Source organism: Haplochromis burtoni, unplaced genomic scaffold (genome assembly GCF_018398535.1).
Source record: "Haplochromis burtoni strain Fernald_Lab_line unplaced genomic scaffold, NCSU_Asbu1 Contig_75, whole genome shotgun sequence".
NCBI classification, from domain to species: domain Eukaryota; kingdom Metazoa; phylum Chordata; class Actinopteri; order Cichliformes; family Cichlidae; genus Haplochromis; species Haplochromis burtoni.
The window spans coordinates 75,111-94,472 of NW_024582436.1; the positions used below are offsets into that span (position 1 = coordinate 75,111).

At 39.8% G+C, this 19,362-nt stretch overlaps 1 protein-coding gene across 2 annotated transcripts in view; it reads right to left on the reverse strand.

The window, feature by feature from the left end:
• Positions 1-19,362, reverse strand: part of znf385b (zinc finger protein 385B) — a 71,882-nt gene that overhangs the window by 44,362 nt on the left and 8,158 nt on the right. For both annotated transcript variants that reach the window (XM_042221807.1, XM_005935851.2), the window contains exons 2-4: positions 911-1,048; positions 671-814; positions 334-447 (exon numbers count right to left, since the gene is read on the reverse strand). In XM_042221807.1, coding sequence (XP_042077741.1) covers positions 334-447; positions 671-814; positions 911-1,046 — 394 coding nt within the window. In that variant the 5' untranslated portion in view covers positions 1,047-1,048. The remainder of the gene's footprint in view (positions 1-333; positions 448-670; positions 815-910; positions 1,049-19,362) is intronic.

Consider the following 19,362-nt stretch of genomic DNA (forward strand, 5'->3'; position numbering starts at 1 on the left):
CACACACACACACACACACACACACACACACACACACACACACACACACACACACACACACACACACACAGTGTAACCTCTCCCAGGGGGCAGCAGCTGTTGATGATGATGAGCCAAAGTCACGCTTGCTCAGCAGACAGCAGTCAGACTTTACAAATTAACGTCCCGTTTAGCTCTTAATGCCCCTCTGGGTATCCTGACAACTGGCATGATGGTTGGCATGGGAGTGCAAAGTACAGACTAGTTATTTCCTCTCACGCAGGACACGAAACACCTGACTGTCAGTTTATGACTGAAATTTTGAGGCAAAACAAGATGTAGCCCTGGTCCTACCTGCAGTCGTGCTGGAAGGAGCGCTGAGGCCTGAACTTAAGCCGGGAGTCGGAGTTAGTCCTGCAGGCTGAGAACTGAGCCCTGTGACCTGGGGAAGAGACCTGGACTGGGCCCCTACTCATATCAAAGACATCAAAGACCCATTAGAACATATAAAGAGCCGACAATAAGAAGAATCTCTGCTGCTGTTGCTACACTTGATTATTATTTAGTTTCCTTTCCATTCAAATCTTTGTTTGGATCTCGGGGAACACAATTAACAGTTATTTAACTAATCGTACGATTTTTACATGCGCTCATGCAGACGCTGCTGTGATACGACAGTCACATGACAAACCTGCTGCCTGCTGCCTGTTGTCTCCAGCCTGCAGCTGTCTCACTCTCCGGAGGTGAGACCTGCCATTGTAGTGCAGCTGGGCCTGAGCAGCAGAGGTCAGCTGCAGGTTGCACACCTCACACAGCGAGTACGTCCCGCTCTGACCTGAAAAGAAAAGCAGGGACGAGAGGAGAAAACTACATCGTTTGCCTTGAGTTGCAGAGGTATACTGTGCTGCCGGTCACTTAACAAGTCAGTCACCTGAGGATGTAGCGTGTGGGACAGAGAGACTGATGGACGTAGGTGTGGGCGTGTCCATCAGCTCTTGACACATCCCTCCAAAGCCAAAGATGTGCCCACTGTCCAGGAACTGAGAGGGGCTGAGAGGAGTCTTCATCCCTGCAGACGAGAAGAGAGAGAAACACAAATTATTTAATTATTAGGAGATAATTCTCCCAAAAGTTGCATTAAGGTTTAAAATAACTAAACACCAAAGACATCTACTTTTTCATTTTAACTTGAATGAGCTTTGACACTTTGAATTGAAGAGCTGACCATCAGAAAAACCCTTATGATACAGGTTTTGTTGACCTGAACATGAGCTAAGCATGTGCTATAAAATAATATATAAAACTATAAAACAGCGGTGCAAAAAGGTTAGGGTTATTTTAATTTGCCTACATCAGGAGTCAGTGTGCCAGCTCCAAAGGTTTACCAGCTCTGTAAGGAGTCACTCTCAATTAAATAAGTTGCAAATCCACTCAGATGACCTTCAAAGAAACTGAAACTTGAATTTCCTAATCACACCAGTTAATATGTGTTACTAGAAGAGATTATCTTAAAGACACTAGCAAAGAAATAAAGAGAAACGTCACAAAATAGCACTGAAGTGATTCAACATAGCAGCTCTGCCTGCAGCGCCAGCGTGAAGGTGACACCAAACATCGGGATGTCTTAAACAGGAAGACTCAGTGAGGGACGGACGGGTGGACGGACAGACACGAGTGAGGCCTGAATGACACCGGAAACAAAGCGCGAAGCATCAAACGCTCACAGGGAAAGTGATGAAGTAATGACTAAGAGGAGAGAAAGGAAGCATGACATATGTGTGTGTGTAGGTCAAACCATGACTGTGTCCATCTGCTGTCCTGGCAGCGCTGCCAAGTCACATGACCTCCAATAAAACACACACACCCTCTCATTTAGTTTGGTTTACTGCCACAATGTACATTACTCATATAAATACAGGGACACGATCATTACGGCACTAACTCAAGGTCTACTTCCCTCTACTATCGATACTCGATTTCGCCCGTGTGCCCGTGTGCACAGCGGCACAAAATAACTCATTATGAGTGAAACTATAGTTTCTGCACATAAAAAACATAAAAAATTTTACAAAAAAATGTGTGAAACAGTGCTGACAATCTTTTTTTCATGTGAGTTTGTGACAGGTTACATTACACTCATATAGTCTGAGCCATTGTGAAGTTTAAATTACTGAAATCTGACTTAAATAATGTTAGGACAGGTATTTGGTGCCCATTTCAGCCTGCCATTGTGCCGTTAGCTCCATGGGATTTCTGTGAGGTTGGCCACTAGAACAGGTGTGGCCTGAGACTAGCTGGAGTGATCTCTGGTGGAAGACAGTTTTAGATCTAGCTCAGTCTGCATCGGCCAGGAGCGTAGCTTGAAACATCTCCCTTAGTTTTACTTTCCAGATTTTTCTTTGTTAATTCATCATGCACAGTTTCCCTGTGTCTTGTTAGACACAGAGACTGAGGCTCACTGGTAATGCAGAATTTAGCGCTGTAAAGGTAAATAGAGACTAACACTCTAATGTGTAAGGCAGAGACACAAAACAACCCATGTCACGGTTCAGTTATCAGGAGACACTTCCTGTCTCGCTCCCTCTTCCAGCTGGTTGTTAGTGGTGGACTTTATGTTCTGCAGACAGCTGGTTAATCTGCCACTGTGATGAATTAGCTTCAAAAATGTGCGCGCACGCACACACACACACACACATACACACACACAGAGCGAGAGAGCCAGCTCATGCTGACATCAGCTTCAGCAAGGGAAGGATTAAATATATCTGCTCTATTGAGCTGGGAGTTACACACACACTCTCACACACAGGTAACTACATGCACACATCTTCACTCTCACACACACAAACGCACAAAGTAAGACGCAGACAGAGAAAGACTAAGTCAGTGAACTGAGAGTTCAAGATCCAAATGAAATGTGTGTTTAGCTTCTCTGTTGTAGTGTGTGTGTGTGTGTGTGTGTGTGTGTGTGTGTGTGTGTGTGTGTGTGTGTGTGTGTCTGTGTGAGTTAAATCCAGGCTGACCAGCGTCAGTCCTAGTAATCAGAGAGGTCAAGCTGTTGGGTTCATTACTCACTCACACACATACTCAGCACACACACACACACACACACACACACACACACACACACTGACACTGGTCAAGCAACAATGTAATTCGTGACTGATGAGGAAAAGTAGAAATATGTTCAGGTAGAGCTTCTCACCAACCTGGAAAAGACTTCAAAGAAACACCTGACTGAGCTTCAGCCTCATCTGCATGTCCTTAATGTTGCGGTGAAATGCAGTCCATCATCTCTGTCAGTGTGTGAATCTCAGACTGTGACTGCTAAATCCAGAAGTGCAAGACCATAATGAATGTCGAGAACTGAATACTAAACTCAAAGATGGCACCTACTCATTTGAATTAAAAGTGTTCAGCTGATGGCAACCCCCCGCCTGCCCCCTCGCTTCCACACTGTGCAGCCCACTGAGCGTCACTGACCTAACAGACATCATAACACTCAGCCTTTAACTTTACATTGGGATGAAGCAGACCAAATAAAGCTCCAGTTAGAGCTATAATACCGCTATGGATTAAAAAGATAGATACAAAAACATAATAATCAGCCTTCTTTGCAGTTGGAGGTGTCAACAGTTTTACACACCCTTTTTATAACAGTGCTCTATGGGAATAATGCCATTAGGGCCGCTGGGGCTTCTTCTATTCTACCAGTGGTCACACTTTTAACATGAGTGGCCACTGTTAGAAACATGAACAAAGTGACATTAATGAGAGCAAGTAGGTGTCTGTCTACACTAGTCATGCCAAGAAGCTAAATCCAGTCGGCCCTTCATAGCTTTTTAAAACACCCCTTTATGTTTAAATCTGGTTACAAGTAAAAGGTGACAAGTTACATTCTCAGGACGTGGAAAGATTCCTAGAAAAGTCTAAAACTGGTTTGAATTGGAACGCTTCACCTCATCGATGTTTAAAAAAATGCAAATAAATGGTGTTGGGATTTTTTGTTTCATTTGGTTGGGTATTTTTAATCAGTTTACTTCATGTAAACTGTCTTCTTTTTGTCCTGTGAAAAAATCAGTGCATCCCTCTCTAAAAAGAACATGACAGCACAGCTTAGGTTTGCAAAGTTGCATCTGAACAAACTAGAAACCTGAGGAACCAACTATCAAGTACGGTGGGGGAGGGGTGATGATTTGGTCTTGGACATCTTGCATACACTGAATCAGCTATGAACTCCTCTGGACAAGTATTTGCAGTCAAATGTGACGCCATCTGTCAGACAACTAGAGCTCAAACAGGACAATGAATTCAAGAACACCAGCAAACAAAAGAATGGCTGAAAAGGAAAATAATCGAGGTGCTGCAATGGCCTGGTTAAAGTCCTGAAATCCTGTGGAAGGCCCTTAACAGAGCTGTGCATAAATAAAAGGCAGCAAACCTCAATGAAGTGAAGCAACCTTATAAAGAAGAGTGGAATAAAAGTGCTCCACATAAATGTAAGAGACTAATAAAATCATACAGAAAACAATTACTTCAAGTTATTGCTGCTAATGTTGGTTCCACAAGCTACTAAATCAAGGACTTAGTTTTTCAGACAACTGCAACGAGTCTTCTGAAATCTTTTATTTTTGCATAACTGTATGTCTCGTGCTGTGATGCATGCTGACCTTATTTGTGCAAGCCTGACTGAGAAGAAAAATTTCAAATCTTTTTTTTTTCAAAAAATCTCTTCTCTGCTTATAACTAATGTCTTCTATAACCTTCAGCATCCTCTCATCAATGTTTTGGCGGGCTCACATAATAAGGTAAAGATTTTACAGAAAAAGACTCAACAAACTACTCAGAGCATGAACTTACTGGCGACAATGGGAAGGGAAAACATCCTTTTCTTAAAATGCTTTTTCCCCCCATCAGGGCATTTGATAAATCCCCCATGACAGAATAGCTAAGCTAGCCTAGACTGCTCCATCCATGGACGTGTGAAGCTTGGTAAAAAAAAAGTCCTTGTTACTTTTGTGCTTAGCTAGCAAAGGTTTAGATGTCGATTCCTACTCTGCGTCAGCCATTCTAGCATCTTTCCCCTCATTCAAACTGTAACTCTTAAATTCTTCCCATCAATCCGATCCACAAACTAATGTGTAATATTAATGGATAATGGATTGGATTTATATAGCGCTTTTTAAGGCACCCAAAGCGCTTTACAATTCCACTATTCATTCACTCTCACTCTCACACACTGGTGGAGGCAGCTACGGTTGTAGCCACAGCTGCCCTGGGACAGACTGACAGAAGCGAGGCTGCCATATCGCACCATCGGCCCCTCTGGCCAACACCAGTAACATTCAGTACAATGGTGCCAAATGTAACATTACATCTAGTACAAAACGGTAAAATATTCAATAACATCCACATTCCATGGCTGCTGCTACCTACCAACAAGTGTAATAACCTTTTTAGCAGATCTGTATGTGTATTTATGAGTATTTATACTTTCATATTTGCTATTTTAATGTTATTATACTCACTATTTTGCTCACTATTTAAATAACTATCTTATTATATTACATGTTTATTGTATTATTTAATTCTGTGGAATTTAATTTAATTTCTGTGGAATTAAATAATACAGTACGCAGTAAGAATGTATGGATGCTAATCTGCTTAGACATAAGCTCCGCTCCAATTTCACTGTACAATGCCCATGTACCTGTATCTGTATCTTTAACATGACGTCGCCTCTGCCTTCATTAAATAAATTTTTCAAAGTCTATGTCTTGTTAAAAATTCTACATTCTGTATCAGTGTTTTTCTTTTATGCGAGCTGACATTTTTCAGGTCTAGCAAACTCACATCTCTCACAAACATCCATTTCAATGCATTTACAGTGAAGCTCTAGTCATTTGCATGCATGTACCTAAATAAACTTTGAAAAACAGCAGTCACCATTAAAATCATTTCCCACAAATTAAAAAAAAACAGTAATTCATTCCCTGATGGAGCTTATGAAGGAGTGTTTGGATGTTGAAATGGGAAAACCGCATGCTGTCTATTTTTCATTTCAATTTTCCTCATGTGGGCCAGTCAGGGGTAACCAAAGGGCCGGATGTGGCCCGGAGGCCGTACAATGCCCAGGTCCTGCTCAAGCCACTGCCAGCTTCACTCAACATGTGCACTACTATTAATGTTAACTGACTATTGTTAGTTAAAAACCATTTATGTACAAAATGTATGTCAACTTTTCAGGAACCACCAGGCGTGTGTTATTGTTCAGTGGTGTATGAAATCTTTTATGAACCATTATTCTGGTCTGAAGAGTTTTTTTCAAACCAGAGCTTATGTGACAACATAATTGACGATACCAGTTCTCCCCATGTTAAATCTTATATAATCTGATCTTGTCTTGCTCCCACAGTGTTTTTATTTCTGCGAGTGGACAAATGAGGAGCTCGTCTGAGTAGTGGAAAGCTCTGAATCCTGCTGGGGTTAAAGATAAAGAGGCGAGGGGCACCAATGTATGTCACTGTTCCCTGAAAGAGACACCGCATAGACACACGTGCGTGCACGCACACAGCGTAACCTCAGGGGAGGACAGGGAAAAGAAACTAATGGAGATCTGAAAAGACAGAGAGACATCGGAGAGTGGCTGTCTCTCACCCCGAGGCTTGGAACTGGTAATAACAGTGGTCAAAGACACACACAGCATACGAAGCGGTAGCCAGCAGCAGAAATGTTGAAACAAAGTACTAGATATAGTGTGATGTTTGTCCCTGAATTAATCTGAGATCCAACATCAGAACAAACTCGTTACAAATTTTGCATTTGTGAATATATAAATTGTATATTCTCACTGCAAAACAGTGTCACATTGTTTAAAAGTAAAACACATTCTTGACCACACGAGTAATTGCGTGCAGGCCGTATCTTCTTCTGCTGTAAGGTCTTGAAAAATGTCACTGTGACAAACTGTTGCCTCACTGCAGTTTCTGAGGCGTTGCACACTGATACGTTACACATATTTTCACAGCTGTCTTTTGAAAGAGGTCAAATCAGAAAAAAATCTTTCCATTGCTATTTTTCACATATATTCTTGTTTTGTTGTGTTGAGGGGAGGAGGGGTCAGAACTGGACGAATCAGTCTAACCAAACAGTTTCCATATAAATGTTTTAATATCTGCTTAGTCTTTCTTTCTTTCTTTCATTTGCACACAGAGAGCTTTCTTGAAGGCTGCGATTTCCCTCCAGCAGAATGTACAAGGTCAACTCTCAGCAAACTAATTCATGTCTAACCTCAAAACCAAAAGTGGAATAGCTCTGACCTGAAACTACAAGCTAAACACTGCCTTTATGGAGGTTATTGTGGGGAAGAGCTACCAGAAAGGCTCAATTCAGGCCTAATTTTTCTGTTCGAAGCTGTAACACAGCTAGGGACCAACTCACAAAACCACTGTAACAATGTTTAATGATTCCAGTTGTCAACATGTAAAATACAAAAGCCGGTTCTACTGCATCTGGTTTGTTTTAACTCTATTTTTAAAGGTTTAAAAGTTCAGTTCATTCATGTGTAAAACCACGACACTTCCAAACCTAATCAACCAAGCATAATAATAAAACACTGTAATGCACGAAAGAGCAATCTGACTGAAAGCATCATCACAAGCCAGTTCTGTAACAGTATTACATTATAATTAAAAAAACATTATAATGTTACGTCATGTTAGCTTCTAAAGGGATTAAACAGGCAAAAGTTTCTATATCATCCAAAAAATAACTGAAATAAACAGATTTTCAGCCTCATCTTTCATGAGTAAGACAAGCGTTATCGTGACACTAGAATTTTAGAAGGAGGTGAAAACAACTGCTAAATTAAATACCATGCAAATGAGAATCCAATCCACTAATAATGTCAGCATTTTGGCATACTGATGTTTTTTTACATGCTCTCACTGAGACTCACTGTGCTTTCATTGTATCTGCTTATTTTGTTGCATTTTTTAGAATCTTGCTGTTCTGAACATGCATTGTTTCTGTTTTTATTATACACTGTACAATCCTTTCATTCACAAAGATAGTGACCTGCTCTCAAAAATAAGCCTCAAAATTCATAAACGTCAAGCAATAATTTTGAGTAAAATGCAGCAGAAATATAAAAAATCAAAGGTTTGCTTATTGAAATAATGAATCATCAAATAAAATATGCTTAGTACAAAGTGAATTTATACCAACCAAGTATATTTCATTTGACCAGATTCGGTTGCATTGTACTTATGTAAAAAAATTATGTGCAAAACCTACATGTATTCAAATTACTCGATATGTCCAGCCAAATACTCCCCTAAAAGTCTTGTTTTAAGGTCGACACAAGAAGTGCAATAGTGCTACATGTTTGCTAAAATGCTACAAGCTATGCAGAAGTGACTTATGTCAGCCTTACACCTTCAGTTTCCAAACAATTCTAGTCTCACAGGCAATTACTGAGAGTCACAGTAAACTCGTGAAACTGGCATGCTCTTTTCAATTTAATCATTTAGTGTACGGTGGCCAGAAAACTTCGAATTTACAAGAAAATCCAGAATGTTTAACAGCTTAAGATCAATCACATACAGGAAGTCATCAGTCAAATGTTGCACCAAGCCCCTACTTCCACTTCAGTCTTCAATATTTGTTCTTGTAAATTTATATCCGGGACATGATGGGAAATAGTCTCAAAAGAAATCTAGTTCCAGTTTTGCAAATCAAAAGCCTCAAAGTTCTCCAGTCTTTGAATAAAAGGTGGTGCACTGCCAGATTGTTTTCATTGTCTTCTAGTTTATGTTGAGCATCAGCCTTACCCCTTCTTCAGACTAGCTCCAAGATTTATGGCTTACTGTAGCAAGAAGAAAGCTTAAGCCTGGATGCTGGAGCTGGCATTCAGTGCAGGAATTAGCCAAATTCCACATCCATATCTGTATATGAACAGCATTTCACATAAAGCCACACACAGCACTACCAGGGGGATGAGATCACATTCGTGTTCGGGCTAAAGTGAATCTGAAGAGCTGCAGGGGGCCGAAACCTGAACGCACCGTGAGGACACACGAGGTGATTCCCACTCTCGTGCTTTCTCCTGTCTCCGGAGATGTATAACAAGGAATCGGGTGAGGTTTACCATCACTTTGGATATTAATCTTGTGAGCATCTCCAAGGAGACGAAGAGTGAGATGTAAAAACATGAGGAAGCTTTTATATTATTGATTGACTTGAAAATAACTCAAAAATTAAAGCTTCGAATCCATACGCCCCGTAAAAAAGGGAATAGAAACTCCTGCTTATGGAGCTACATGTCTCACCAGTTGTTCTTAATCATCCACTGGAAAATGTTGTTATGAGCAATTCTTACCGGAGTTTAATCACAGACTGTTTTTGCACTGTAGCCTCTTACTTTAACATATTCTGCTGAGCTCGGCTTGTTATTTAAGGTCTGTGAAGGATTATTATAAAATAAAATCCCTCTGTGGACATTAGTAAAAATATAATAATTGTTATTTCTCAGAATCGTTTTTCATGAGGCCACAGCAGACTTGTAATATAATAAATGTTGGAAGAGCAGAAATCACATGAAATGCACTCTTATTTAAACAAAACGGCTGCTCTTTTTGTTTTTACACCTCATTATAGGAAAGTTAAGTTGTTGCCCATAGCGAAAGCCCATTGCTCATTAGGAAAATGAAGTTCTTCCATCCTTAGAGTTGTGAGGAAGAGACACAAACAAGGGAATTAAGGAGTCACGGCAGCCCAATGAAAAGCTCCAACAGGTGGAATGACACGTTTGCAGACAGTGCAGACTTCTGTGTGACTGTTTTGTGGTTGTCAGAGAAACGCTGTGCTGTACAAACACTGCCGGTGATGTCACTGTGGTCAGTCCTCACACGCACAGAGTTGTTTTTCCATCACATTAGAGGACATCGTGCAGACTGACATTCATTTCCTGTAGACTTTCCCTAATCCTTAACTTAAGTCTTCCCCTATGAAATGTAATGATTTATGTAGACTTGTTTTCTGCCCACAGTGTGACTGTGCAAACAGATTTAGGTCCTCACTTCATGAGTGATGCAAGCACTCACATGAATGACTGCCTGCAGGCACACTGTCCTCTGCCCAAATGCTCAATTTTCTGTCCGTGTTGTCTCTAAAACCTACATTAAAAAAAAGATAAAATTTTCTTTATTCACGTCACTGTCAAAAGGGGAGCTACTGTTTGCCTCTCAGCAGGTTTAGATTAATAAACACACAGTTTTAAAACTATTTATGCCATTGCTATTTTCTGGCAATCTCCAAAGCACACTAAACGCCTCGCAGTGTAAGTATTTAAACTTTTTTTTTTTACCACAAAAGTTCATTTTTTCCAGTGGATAAGCATTTGAATGAATACACAGCATCACGGCAACCTCCTGAAGCAAACCGCATTTGCAAACTGCTTGACTAATCTAAACATCATGAAGTACATATGGAGCACAAAGCTAGTGTCCGGTTTGCTTTTGAAGCTCGAGCACAGTCGGTGCGCACGGCGTCAGATTTTCCACGTGGGCGTCTGCAGAGATCAAATAAACAACATGCAGACATCTTCAGATGTGAAAATCATGGATTGGTGGAAAAAAAATCACAGACACATTTTTGAGTCATTATTTTTGATGGAGGTCCAGATATAACCCAACCACATAGAAACCAACACACACAAAAATAATTTAAAAAATTTGATTTTAATATGAAACACCAGCAGTCGTGATGTGACAGAAACTAAGGCCTGAGTCACACAAGCCTGCAACAGGTGAGTGAGTGGTACCAAAGACGTATGAAGTGCTGCACTGAAAACCTCCATATAATTGCTTTGGTCACAAGCAGATTGCCACAGTTGCCAGTACTTTGCATGTAAGTTACTGACTAGTTTGCAAACACTCTGAAAGTACATGCCAAGAGCAAAAAAAAGGTCAACTGAGGGTTATTTTAATGGACAATCGTCCATTTAAGCATATTTATGTTGCACAGCTGACATGTCATCAGATATCACCAGTTCTCTTTTGATAAGTTAAGAGACAGCCCCAATAGAAGTATTGTTTTATACTGGCAGCGTTGTGGCTGAGGCTGAGACCATTCTTTGGTAATGAATATTTTTTCTTAAGGTGAACAATCTCCGTTTTGGGTTTGTGGAGCTCTTTTTCTGGTAAATGGTGAGTATTTCCAGACAAGTCAGCATCTTCCATGAAAACCGCTGGTGATCAGAGCAATCATAAACAGTTTTTTGGTGCTGCACCTTCATTGCAACCAATTTCACTCAGCAACCTTCCAGCAACCACTCGTCAGCTGGTCAGGGAATTCACATTTTTGCCTAGTGACTGGAGATTTTCCAGGCCAGCCACTCTCCAGTGAAAAAGGACTAAAGCAGCTCACAGTAGCAGGCAAGAGTCTTGCACTGCAGGACCGCTGTCACTGATGTGAGAGTGTGTGTGAAAGGGTGAATGAGCAGAAAAGTGTTCGAGTAAAAACATAACCTGTGCATGTGTAGGCCACATCTGTTAATCTATTTTATCACATCCCCTTTTCAGATTAATAAGGGAGACCACATTAAAAGGTCATTATGATAACTGCCTTAATTAATCTGATTATTTCTTATACTTATTATTGATTTATTAACTGTTTCTCTCATTGTGAACTCAGACTGTTTTCTGGGATTTTATTTGGCTCATGTTTAGATTCAGGGTGTGTTTGTATGAATTTTAATCCTCTCATGTTTATGCCTGAGATGATATTGTACAGATTAAACACATACGTATTTATAACAGGAGGCGCAGCGAGATTGTTTTATACGTCCAACCTTCACTTCAGGACAATGTGACTTCAGCTCTGTCTTTAAATAGCTGCTCTGCTCCATCAGGACCTGACACTAACTGCTCAAGGTGAACCTCCAGTTCCACACTAAAATCCAGGACTGCACTGCTAGCACTGACTGCTACTGCTAACAAAGGCACCCGAGACCCCAGGGGCCCCGACACTAATGAACCGCCTTCCTGTCCCCTTCAGCCACAGGCAGACTTAGAGGAAGAAATATACTGTGAAATCATTAGACCCATCAACACAGTTATGAACATTAATCAGTTGAAATTAAATGTTTTATGTTGTAAAGCTCACATTCTGAGGTGAAAAAAGAAAAACAGCACCACCGTAGACTAGTTTCTCTTATAGGTGTTGTTCTTGTTTTTCTGTCTCAAAAACTCCCCACTAGGCTAATTTTAGGATATGATACTCATTTAGTTGAGGTCTTTTTAATGACATGTACATTAATTATTTACAGATAAAAGTATCTGTAAATGTTATTTTTTTCATATTCTGTTTTTCACCTCCCAAAAAAAGGAAACCTCAGGGTCAATGAGATAAACCAGATGTTCCTCTATTACAGACTGTTGGGGATTACCACCAACAATCACACACAAACACACACACACACAAACACCCACGCAGACACAAACACAGATAAACACACTATTGAATGTAGGTTACCCAGCAGGCTGTGCAGGATTTGGTGGGACATGATTGGTTGAGCCAGATGGAGATTGTGGGCCTGGGATTATAATCCAAAGATAAGTGTGTGTATGTGTGCGTGTGTGCATGTCTGCAGTTGTAGCTCATTTAGTATAATCTGTAGTCTAATAATAGAGATTACCACTTGCACTCTTCTGAGCATCTACTGACAGTCGTCTCACTCGACTGTCTGTTCCTCACAAAAAAAACTCCTCTGACCTCTCTGTGAGTGTGTGAGCAAGTCAGAATATCATTGCTGTCCACTGATGGTAGAATACACCAATTATATACCACTGATGGTAGTACACACCAATTATATACCACTGATGGTAGTATAGCACCAATTATATACCACTGATGGTAGTATACACCAATTATATACCACTGATGGTAGATACACCAATTATATACCACTGATGGTAGTATACCAATTATATACCACTGATGGTAGTACACCAATTATATACCACTGATGGTAGTATGCACCAATTATATACCACTGATGGTAGTATACACCAATTATATACCACTGATGGTAGTATACACCAATTATATACCACTGATGGTAGTACACACCAATTATATACCACTGATGGTAGTATACACAATTATATACCACTGATGGTAGTATACACCAATTATATACCACTGATGGTAGTATACACCAATTATATACCACTGATGGTAGTATACACCAATTATATACCACTGATGGTAGTATACACCAATTATATACCACTGATGGTAGTATACACCAATTATATACCACTGATGGTAGTATCACCAATTATATACCACTGATGGTAGTATCACCAATTATATACCACTGATGGTAGTATACACCAATTATATACCACTGATGGTAGTGATACACCAATTATATACCACTGATGGTAGTATACACCAATTATATACCACTGATGGTAGTATACACCAATTATATACCACTGATGGTAGTATGACCAATTATATACCACTGATGGTAGTATACACCAATTATATACCACTGATGGTAGTATACACCAATTATATACCACTGATGGTAGTATAGCACCAATTATATACCACTGATGGTAGTATCACCAATTATATACCACTGATGGTAGTATGACCAATTATATACCACTGATGGTAGTATACACCAATTATATACCACTGATGGTAGTATACACCAATTATATACCACTGATGGTAGTATACACCAATTATATACCACTGATGGTAGTACACCAATTATATACCACTGATGGTAGGTACACCAATTATATACCACTGATGGTAGTGTACACCAATTATATACCACTGATGGTAGTATACACCAATTATATACCACTGTTGGTAGTACATACCAATTATTAGTCCTCCACAGTCTGGACTCTCTGCTCAGTTTAGCTACAGTTCCCCCGCTGTTCTGCACGGCCACCAACCCGCCCAGCTCTCCAAATCTCATGGCTCAATATTCTATCTGTATCCTCTTCAGTCTAGAGTAATCATCCCCTTTATTGAACCACAGTCCGCTAGTTAGTTAATGATAACAGGCTAATGTTATGTTAGCATTAACTAATATTAGTGTAATGTGGCTATTAGGTAATTGCTAATGATTAAACGGTTAATGGTAACATGTGCACTGGCCAGGTTCATGTTTATAACTGCTTAATACTTCAGTGTTGTTGAAACTGGATCAACTCTGATCTTTAATCAAGTCTGAAATTCCTCCTAAAGTGTTGTTTAGCATTATGAACATTAACTACTTCAGCTGTTAGAGAGGGGAAGAGCCGTCTGTCTGACTGTTTGCGGTGGTGCTTTGTGAATTTGTGAGTCAGTAGGCTGTAGCAGTCCTACAGCCTACTGTACCTCAGCTTATTGGATTTCAGAAAATAATTCTGATAGTTTTGATATCAAAGTTAAGGTTACACGTTCTTTATTTGTCGTTGTCAATCATCATGAAGAAACACGACAGAATGAAATAACGCAAAACGTGAAACAGCCTCTTCCCCTGGAATAACATGTGAACTGTGATGGCTCTTAAACCAGATGAGCTACTATGTCTGGTTGTCATTTTACTCTGTTAATCAGTGTTGTGCCTCCTTGCAAATTCAGCCTAGTAAATAATTAATTTGCAAAGCACACCAAAGTGGGGCCTCCCTCCACAGGTTACACCGCCAATCTTCAGTCACCGGACTCCCAGTGGAAATGTCTAAGATATCAACCGGCCAAAATGTGCATCAGTTTTATTCACAGTAACAGAAGCTAAGGACTCAAAGTTGAGGCCAGAAAAAAGCATCTACTTTGCCCAATAGATGAGAAGATGACTATGGCATCATTTCTTTCTCAACATGCTGACTCATCAAACATTCAACAGTTGTTCCACTTAACTAATGGAGGAAGAAACACAAGACAAAAGCAGAAACGCACACCTTGGCAGACAGTTTAAGTTTCTCCTCTTCTAAAGGTATTTCAGACAGCGCGTTGAAGTTCAGAGCAGACTGAATGACATCACAGAGGAGAGGATGTTAAGTGTGAAAATGTGCCACCTTTTCTATAAACGGAACACCCGTCACCTTCATGTTTAGGACATTGTGACTTTGTGTTTTATGGTGTTAACTTTACTGATGTTTTCCTGTTGACACACACAGTCGTCCTGACTGAGTGGCAGGTATTTCAACAAAGGACCAGTCAATCCACTAAACAAATCTTTACTCTTTCTGTTTTTGGTGCATGTTACTTGCTAAACATGCAACTTTAATGGCCAAAAAGGAGCAATGAATCTCCTTTACCATAGTCAAAAAGGAACTGATAACAGGCACTGTGTGCGTAAAGCTTGGTATAGCTCATGTCTTTGTGCCAAGGAGCTTAACACACGTCCAGAAACCTCTACTGCCATACTACCGCATTGGGTGACATGCTCTTTCATTAGACTGAACAAACACAGCTTCACTCAGTACACACCATCCCTCTGTCTTAGGGGTCAGAGGATTAAACAGTCTCTACAGTATAAAATGTGGATTATTCTATTGCTCAAGAGGGTTTCCAGCAAATGCGATAATTAGCTCTGTGTCATTACTGAGCCTCCTCAGAAAAATGTGTATTCTATAAAGGAAACATTGGACTTGAAGCAGAGGTCCAGGGGTTTTACTAGATTTTTTAAATTTATAGTAGTGAAATAACAGAGTAGGTTAAACCTGTTTAAAATATGTGATTAACAGCAGACTACCATTATTTCTACACACACACAAAAGCAGGGGCAATTCAATTCAAAAAGGAAAGAAGTTCGAATCTACTATGTTTCCTCCCTGTCTGCTGATAAATGCATAAACAGAGTTTGAATGGTGGATCAGGTTGGGGAAGTTGCAGAAACAGTGTAACACACTGTCTCTTGAGTGTCAGAAGCATTGGTTTTGGATTTTAAGAGTTGTTGACAGTAATAATAAAGCAGAATAACATATTTATCCTTCACCACGCCAGCTTCCTAAACACATTCTCCATAATCGCTTTTTTAAAATGTGATGGTATCAAACCACAAACCATAGTTTTCATCAACATGTACAATAGTGTGCAAAAGTCTTAGGCTAAGCTTTTTTTCTTTATATTATTTGGTATGACCACGTTTTCTTCATTACAGTCTGAACTCTTTTAGCCAATCTTTCTTTTAATTTCTTCCTGAAGGACTTGTTGGATGTTGGCTGCCTTTTGTTCTGTTCTCTGTCAAAAAAATCCCACACTGCTTAATAGTGTTGAGGTCCAGGCTCTGGGGAGGCCAGTCCATTACTGACAGTGGTCCATTGTGTGTTTTCCGATCCAGGTATGCTTTTACTACATTGTCAGTGTGTTTGGGATCATCGTCATGCTGAAAAATTAATCTAGATGTTCTCCAGATGGTCCTGTATGGTGAATCAAAATCAGTACTTACAGATTGATTGCTACCACTTTTGTCAAGATCCACAGCACTGACTGAAATGCAGCTCCAAACCAGAGATCTGTATTCTGCGTTTTTCTATCCAGGTATATTCTTACTGGATTTTCAGTGTGTTTATAATCATTGTCAAGCTGAAAAATGAAGTTGTTACCAATACGAATTCTTTCTGTATACAAAACTTCATTAATTTTGACACGGCTCCCGCTCCCCTCTACATATTAATGACAATTTGAACAAACAATTTCAAATTTGGATTTATCACGGTATAATACTTGTTGGCACAGACTTTCAGTCCAGTTCTTGTGTAATTTGGCCTATCTCAGCCGTTTCTCCCTGTTTCCCTTCCGTAAGAATGGCTTCTTTCCATTGAGACCATTTGTATTGAGGCTTCAGTGAACACCTGATGGATTAATTGAGGGCCCATTATTCATCTAACAGGTTCTGTGTCAGGTCTTTGATGGAACACGACTACCCGATGCTGTTCATCTGCTAGTTTTTAGGCCCGCACATGTTCATTTGTCCTCCACTTGTCCAGTTTCCTCAAATCCTTTGAGAAGACACTGCACACCATATTGGGATACACCGAGGTTTCAGCTAATTGTGCTTTCAAAATCATCATACAATTTTATGCCAGTTACTTGTGTTATCTTTGGAATTACTCATAAATACTACTATAAAAATGGGAACAAACTCTGAGTTTTAGTGAAAGGCTGCTAGCAACAGAGTGCCTCATGATAAGATTTCAGATTGGTTCTTTGCTTAGTTGTCTGTGTAGTGTAGACACGACACTGGCTTATCTCTTGGGTTAGGTGCCCTTTTCACGCTTGAATGACTCATAGATCAATGTAAAGTTGCTTGTTAAAAATCATCTTAAATTATTGGAATAAAAACTTTGAAAGACCCTCAGAAAACCTGGAGAAGTATTGCTCAAGACTACTTTAAAAATCACAACAAAATCTGGCTGCTGGGAAGCTAAATATAAAGACATCCAGGGTCACTCCATACTTTTGCACAATACTGTAGCTATACTGATTCTCTCACATGGCCCTATGATCAGCAAAACAGCAATTTCAAGTTTGAATGCAGCAGAACAGAAGTTACTATCTGTACGTTAACAAGAAGAACTTGTGGGATCAATTCAATAGTTTCTGCTCTTTTAATTATATGGTGATAAAAAATAGAAGAACATGTCAATGACAAGTATTAAATTGTGAGATCAGCTATATATTAAAAAATGATTTCTGAGATGAGCATGAGAGAAGGCAAGCTTTAAAGAGATGACATATGAGTATCCATCAATATCTTTGCACCACCTGTAATTTCCCATTTTACAAAACATTATATGCCGGACCGCCTCAAGGACAGTGACTTCCTGAAGTGTCCTCTGGTTGTCTCTGAGCTTATAAGCAGTTCAATGAATAATCCTTCCATAAAAGGATTGTCAGAATTGCACAGGAAACAATGATACAATATGCTACCCTATTTTAGAGGACTATACATTAGATTTTATGATTTTGTGTATGCAAAAGCCATTCTTGCAGTCTTTTCCCCTGAATGCTAATCACATGATATTCAGCTTACAAACAAGGTCTTCCGTCCTGCACATTGCCCCTGACCAACCCAGACCAAAAGATAATATTTTTTTCTTATTGTTTCAGCTGTTTCAGAGCACAAAAATCCCGAACATGGACGATAATTTCAGAACCAGCTGGATTAGTGCGGACGTGGTCCGAGTGTCTGTCTGACAGGTGGAACTCCTGACAACTTTCCACAGTCTCTCAACTGATGACACAGCGTGTGAGAGTGTATTGTGCAGTGTGACCTTCAAAATCTCAGTGTGTTTGCGTGTGTGTGTGTGTTTGTGTGTGTGCGTTTGTGATACCTCAGAGACATGAGTCGCACGGAAACACTTCATCACTGCCATCCTATTTACATGCACACACTTTTTCCTTTCAAACACGCACCCACATGTACAGCCAACTTTTCCTTCATACGCTTCCGTTCTTTTTACACAGTGACACATATACACAATTGTGTATGTGTCAATTGTGTTTCTGATAATAATCACCCAATCACATTTCATTACTGTCAACATTTACTTTTTGTCACATGACAGAAATTTAATTAAAACTTCCTGAAACAACCTGGAAGCAGCTGCAAACACACACACATACACAGGTAACGCCATAAATCACAGCAGACAGAATGGGAGTAATGAGGTGGCTAGCTGTTAGTGCTATGCACTGTAGGAAGCATGTAGCTAACTACTCCACATAACCTCGTAGTCACTGCTAAAGTCACAGAACACCGCATGCGAGGGTCAACACAGTAGGACTGCTTCACACTGTTGTCAGGGCAAACAATGTGTATGTGCTTCAGCATTATCTGAAACATTCACTTATCAAAACTACCAAGCGAACACTACTTACTCTGAGTCTTATTTCAGATGTATCAGCAGTAATGTCATGTCTGCACTGATGCAGCTACATTTATTTAAAGGAATAATCTGACATTTTGGAAGTGCCTTTCTTGCTGTGAGTTGAGAGAATGCTACTCTGGTGTGTTTCTGTTACAAGATTAGCTACAAAATATCGCTTCTCTGTCTAAAAAAAAAAGAAACTCAGCAAATCTGGAAGAATGGGCCAGCAGGGGACAACTAATGTGATTATGAAAAAACTTCCAGCTCTATCAAAGGGAAAACAGCCCTCAGCTCCCTTCTTCTGTGACCTCATTAAATATTTTCCTGATGACTTTATGGTCTCAATTACTAATTTCAGATCATTCTGAATTAAGGCTAAAATTAAATAATTAAATTCAATTTTATTATACAGTGTATTATTCAGTTCACAACAGTTACATAAAGGTGCTTTATATTGTACGGTAAAGACTCAATAACTTAGAAAGAAACCCCA